Source organism: Coturnix japonica, unplaced genomic scaffold (genome assembly GCF_054131305.1).
Source record: "Coturnix japonica strain WE unplaced genomic scaffold, WE-NBRP24 Scf041, whole genome shotgun sequence".
Taxonomy (NCBI): Eukaryota; Metazoa; Chordata; class Aves; order Galliformes; family Phasianidae; genus Coturnix; species Coturnix japonica.
Genome location: NW_028188944.1, coordinates 1,296,483 through 1,302,752, shown reverse-complemented (window position 1 = coordinate 1,302,752; position 6,270 = coordinate 1,296,483). Strand labels below are relative to the sequence as shown.

General features: G+C 43.4%; 1 protein-coding gene across 1 annotated transcript; it reads left to right on the top strand.

Annotated features, from left to right (window-relative positions):
* The first annotated feature begins 285 nt into the window (after positions 1-285).
* Positions 286-6,009, top strand: LOC146752758 (myosin-binding protein C, cardiac-type-like). Its single transcript, XM_085531328.1, has 4 exons — positions 286-495; positions 2,392-2,504; positions 4,671-4,832; positions 5,805-6,009. Exons 1-3 carry the CDS (start codon positions 378-380, stop codon positions 4,713-4,715), a joined length of 276 nt encoding a protein of 91 aa, XP_085387454.1. The 5' UTR covers positions 286-377; the 3' UTR covers positions 4,716-4,832; positions 5,805-6,009.
* The last annotated feature ends 261 nt before the right edge of the window (positions 6,010-6,270 follow it).

The window sequence follows — 6,270 nt, the reverse complement described above, 5'->3', positions numbered from 1 at the left end:
GGGACTGCTGTTCAAGGACCCTCTTGGTTCCTTCAGTTCCTAGGTTCTTTCTTGCCTAGATTTGACACTTTGTTTCAACAGAAGAGCTGATATTCTCTAGTGAAGGCTATTAGTTTGGGCACAAGTGGTAACCTAAACCTGTTCCAACCTGTACATACAAACCTGCAAGTTGGTCTCATTTCGGTCCCTCAGTCAATACTTTTTCTTTTCTTCCCTCAGAGCCAAAACCTGTGTTTATAAACCAGGAGCAGGTGCAGAAAGAGGTGAGTGCTGCCCTGGCAGCAAGTGCCTCCCTCAGCTGTGAAGTAGCACAGGATCCAACCGAAGTAAAATAGTACAAGGATGGAAGACTGCTTGCCTCCTCCAGAAAGTTCAGAATGGAATCTGTGGGCAAAACACGGCGTCTGGTTGTGGAGCAGCTGGAGAAGAAAGATGCTGGAGAATACATCTGCGAGGCTGCTGGCCAGAAGATGACCTTCAAGTTGGAAACAACTGGTGAGCATTCGCTTTGGGAGCACTAAGCAGCTTTTTATGTGGCTTAGAGGAAGACTGGCTGTCTTCTACCCTGTGGGCATGGAACCGCCACAATTCCCCCCGGAACAACATCAATGACCCACACCACAAGTTGGATTCTCCTTTTTAATGTAGTGGTAGCGAGGTGAAAATCTGGCTGTGGAATATTTTTGACTAAGGAACTTCTACTTTAATTTCTAGATGCGCTGAATTACCCTCTGGAGTGTCTTTCTGAATATATAAGCAACCATGGGTGACTATGATCCTGATTTATATCTAGGTTCAGGCTTACTTTTTCAGTTAGGTTAGATCAATAGCTCCAGAGAAGATAGGGAAATACAGCAGTTCACTGATACCATGTGTCAGAAGAATGCAGCTCAGTGCTGGGCAGTTTGCTGCTTCATTCCCTCTTACAAGTTGCACCCAAGGCTGGAAAAGACCACTGAGATAGCTGAGTCCAACCCAGCCCACCCTCACTGGACTTACTAACCACGTCCCCAGTGCCACATACCCGTGGCTCTTGAGCACCTCCAGTGACTGTGGTATATCAGCGTGGTTGCTTCAGTTGTGGGAGTTTTCAGACACTGGCTGTTGTTCTAGCGAGACAAAAAACCAAAACTGATGGAACAGTGTCTATACAGGAAGCAACTGGCTGTCCTGATGGCTGCCAACAGTTTTACACAAGGTGTGTCATGCAAGCTTGCATGAGTCTGGTTTAAAAACTTGCTGTTCTGATGGAAGGAGAGGATGTTGGTACAGGATAACTGCGGGATTTGTGCTCTCCCGACATCCAGTTGCAATCACAGCTTATTGTTGCTATAGAAAACAGCTTCTCTGTAGACAAATTGAGTTAGTTCCAATAAGTGGCTGAAGCTTTAAGTGATCCAAGGTGAAGCATGATCCAAACTGGAATTTAACTAATTGTAGTAGGGAATCCAAGCCTTAATGAGATGAGTTATTTAAAATATGAGTCCTCCATCTAAAACAGCATTGAACTCTTACTCTGGTTTATGATAGAAGTGAGAGTTTAACAGCAGAAGTCTGAAGTTATGCTCCATATTTCTCATCACTCAAGAGAATATTTGAATATATGAATTCCTTTGGCTATGTTAGAGCTCATAATGAGGTCAGCTGATGTTCTTTAAATGCTCGGAGTCTAGCAATGTGGGGAAGTGGACTGCTATTTGCTGTTGAGCTTTAGGCTAAGAAGCCTGATTTTAGAGGACTGTGGACTTCCCCTTTCCCTTCCCCTCTCCTCCCCTTCTCCCTGGACTGATCCCACATGGTTTGAGAATGATTTCAGATCAAGGTAAATGAGGAATCGCCGTGTGAAAACCTGTTGTTTTACTGCACTATAAGAGACACTTAGTCAAAAGACAAGTGTGTGTTCCAAGCTTGAGATTGCAGGAGATCCTAGAAACAACTCAGCTGCTCAAACCTGCAGTCTGGCTGAATCTTTTATTGTCAGTTTTGGTCAGGAGGAGATGCTTGAGTAAGACAAATAAAAGGTCACGGGTAAGTTGGTCCTTCTTGTGATATACTTCTAGGCTTTCATCAGGGAGAAGCTTAATTAGTCCAAATAATCATAGCAGAAACCACACCAAGAGCATGAGAGTGAAATTTATACTTTCTTGACGTGAAGGAAAATTTTAGCTGGTTCTGCCATTCCCCAAATATTTGTTTCCTTATGACAAGAAGAACTTTGCAGAAGTAATTTTTTTTTTCAGTCTTGCGTGCAACACAAAAAGGGGTAAAATCTAGGAGGCCACCTGAAATGTTTTTTCCATCTGGAAGGATCCATTTAACAGCACCCATGGACCTGGTTATGAACAAAACTAAGTTCCCAACTAAATCCACATTCTTCTTTCTCCTTCTCAGAATTGCCTGTGAAAATCAGCAAACCATTGGCAGACAGTAGCGTCATTGAGAAGGACAAGGTCACATTTGAGTGTGAGCTGTCCAGGCCCAACATGGACGTCAAGTGGTTCAAGGTATGGCATGTAATGGTATTTTCCTTTCTGACTTCTCTGGAAATGAATGAGAGCCTTTAATTTCACTTCCAAGGGATGCGAGTCTGAGCTTTTCCTTGATAGCTTTTTCACTGCTCTCTTTTCTTTATGCTCTTTTATTTGCCCAGATCAGCACTCTTTGTTATTATGTCCTGAGTTCATTTATCAAGTTGAAATTGAAGTTTGTTTTGGTTTTATTGTGAACTTTTTAGGTCATGCTGCACAAAATATTGTTGGTTGAACTACAGTACAGTCTTGAGCTTCAAGTCTAACACAGAAATTCTCAGCCGGGATTTTGTAGCCTTGTTGTGAACTGGGTTTTTGGGGTGAAATCTCAGTTTTCTTTGCACCTGACAGTGTGAGAATTTGCTCTGGCACTTTGTGTACCTCCCTGGTGCTCAGCTGTTCCTTCCCTTACTTGGGGATAACGTCATTTATTCAAGGTGATGTCCAAACAGGCTTGTTAACAGTCCTCCTCAGTGCTTTAAGCTGTCATAGGTCAGCCAGAATTTATGCATGTTCTATAGCCATTCCTTCATGTTGAAAACACTGCACTGTGCAGTGTCAGGTACACAGTAGGTTCGTTGATCTCAGGAACTCGTCTGATCACCGCGGGGGACTGACTGTGCACTGGTCAGATTAATACCTGTGCTCTTTTAGAGAGATTTAGATACTAGAGATTTTAGGTACTGGAATAGGCTCCCCAGAAAGGTGGTTGAATCACCATCCCTGGTTGTGTTTAAGAGCCTTTTGGATGTGGTACTCAGGGATATGATTTAGTGTAGGGTTTTTAGAGTTAGGGTACTGGTTAGGCTGCGGTTGGACTTGATGATCTTCAATGTCTTTTCCAACCTGGGTAAATCTATGATTCTATGCAGGAACTCTTCTCCTGAGGTTAATCCAAGTTGTATCCAGGCCCTTCAGAAGGAAAGGGATATAGCAGCACAGAAATATGGCCTGATTCTGACATAACTAAATGCAGACCTGGAGAGTTAAAAGGGATTGTGTGATGTTCAAAGGATTTTGAAGCAAAGATGTCCCCTAGGTAAGATTTGTGGCTGACATTCCCCATACATTGTTTGTAGGCACACAAGCTAAGGAGAGACTAGTGATGAGCATGCAGAGAAGCCAATGGTTCAGACAGGTTTGTAGTGACACAACACTGTAGAGTTCTGTCTAGTTCTCCTTGGCATAGTTTGGAAAATAAAGATGAGGTAATTGGTGGTAACCAATATGGCTTCATCAAGGTCAAGCCATGTCTGACAAACTTGGTGGCCTTTCATGATGGAGTAACAGCATCAGTGGATAATGGGAGAGCAACTGACATCATCTACTTGGACTTGTGCAGAGCATTTGATCCCGTCCTGCATGACATCCTGGTCACCAAACTGGAGAAAAATGATTTTGATGGATGGACCAGTTGCAGGATAGGGAACTGTCTGGATGGTCACACTCAGAGAGCTGCAGTCAATAGCTCAGTGTCCAGGTGGAGGGTGGTGTTGGGACCAGTGTTATTTAACATTTTTGTAGGCAACATGGAGAGTGGAATCAAATGCAGCCTCAGCAAGTTTGCAGATGACACCAAGCTGAGCGGTGCTGTTGATGTGCTAGAGGGAAGGGATGCTACTCAGAGGGACCTGGACAGGCTGGAGAGGTGGGCCCTTGGCAGCCTCATGAACTTGAGTGTGGCCAAGTACAAGGCCCTGCACCTGGGTCAGGGCAATCCCAAGCACAGGCACAGGCTTAGAGGAGAATGATTTGAGAGAAGCCTTGACCCTGAGGAGAAGAGTTGGTGTGGAGGGAGGTGTCCCTGCCTATAGCAGGGGGACTGGAACTAAATGACCTTAAAGATTCAGTCAGTTCTATTGTTTTTCTACCCTTAATTTTGCTTGAAAGGTTTTAGAATAAATGAGATTCTGGTTTCCATGAAAACTGTTTGCAGGGAGCTCCATTGTAGCTAGTAGGTCTGTCTTTAAGTTCAAGGGCAATAATGCATTGACTGTGTTGAAGAGAGAAATGACTCAGGAATGGATGATGGTTTAGAATAAAACATAATCCTACTTATTTTCTATGCAAATATGTGTAAGGAAAAGATGCTGCACTCAGTTCTGGAAATACCCTGACAAATATATCTCTACTGTTTCACAGCTGGAGATATCAAGATTGTTAAAGCACTGGAAGATGTGGAAGTGAATGAATATGGGAGTGCATCTTTTGTCTGTGAGATTTCACACGATGAGGTTCAGACCCAGTGGTACAAAGAGGACAACAAGCTGAAGGCTGATGACAACATCAGAATGCAACAAGATGGTAGGGTGTAAGCGGGGGGTCTTTCTCCTGAGTGGGGGGTGGGTTGGAGATCAAGCATATAAGACATCTGAAATGAAGTGAAGAGGGTTCAGAAGCGAGTTCCCCTTTTGTTTTGGGACTGAGGTTTAGGTGGAACAAGTGACATGGTGGGATGCTTAGTGTGGGAAGTGTGATGCTATCCCACCATCCCACACTGCTGGGAGCAGGTAGGAAATGAGTGCAGTTATTTCCAAAGTGGGGGTGAACAGGGCAGTCAGTTCACCTCTCCAAAGAGGTTTTGTCTGACAGTGAGTGTGATCCTTCTGTATCAGATACTTTGAATTTGACGGTGGCCGCATTTGATCAGTCCTTGTAGAAGCCATGTTTAGATTCTGCTTTGGTCTGCTCCATTTCCAGTTCAAAGTCGTTGGACACTAAATAAGACAGCTGCATCTCAGTAAAAGATGTGTTTGAATAGCTGTGATGTGCTTACTATTCAGATTTACAGAGCTGAGGTTTTGTCCTTGGCTATAGCAAAGAAGTCAAATCAGGTGAAATTAATTGTATTTCTGAACTAGACAAGTTTAAGTTTGGTAGCACCTAAATTTGGTGCGGTTTGTCATTGATTTCATCTGAAAGAAACTTGCAGGCTTTTTATCTGCTGTTGTCCCCAGCGTAAGATTATCCATTCACATCCTAAAGTACTTGTTATATTTTCAACTCACTCTTATTTGAATAAAAGCCTCAACAATTGGGAGCAATTTAATAAGCACAGAACAAGAGCTGGACCTTGCATTTGGTAGATACTGTACAGTATTACTTCATAGAAATGTAGTCAATGGCATTCCCTATAGACAATCGTTTGTTTTATCTTTAGAGTCGTTCAAAGAACCATTGTGAACTTGACATTAATTGGAATGGAATACACGCAAGAGACTTTCCTCTTCTTCCAATTGTACTCATCCTTTCTTCTCTTCCACCCCTGCTTTGCAGATTACCATATAGAAATCACCAGGAAGTTGGAGGACAAGACAGCTTTGGAACGTCATTCTGTCATCCTGTCCTGTGACTTCAGGCCTTCTCCAAAGGTTGTGAAATGGTTCAAGGGCCGCACACCCATCGAGCCCTCTGAGAAGAACAAGATCAAGAGGGATAAGCATTCAGTAGAGCTCAGAATTCTGAAGCTGAAGCCCGATGATGCTGGTGTGTACAAGTGCAAGGCAGGAATTGCAGAGACTGAGGCCACGCTGACAGCTGAAGGTATGAGCAGGGAGGGTGGCCTCTTCCATGTCCTATTTCACCTCAGATTTCTCTTCTTGAGGTTGACTTCTGCCGTTCTCTCCTGCTAACTTTATACATGTATTATCTTCACATAGATGATTACACAAAGATCATCTAGTCCAACCATTCTACCACATCCCAGTATGATTTATAGTAACAGTGGTAACAGTTCACCTTG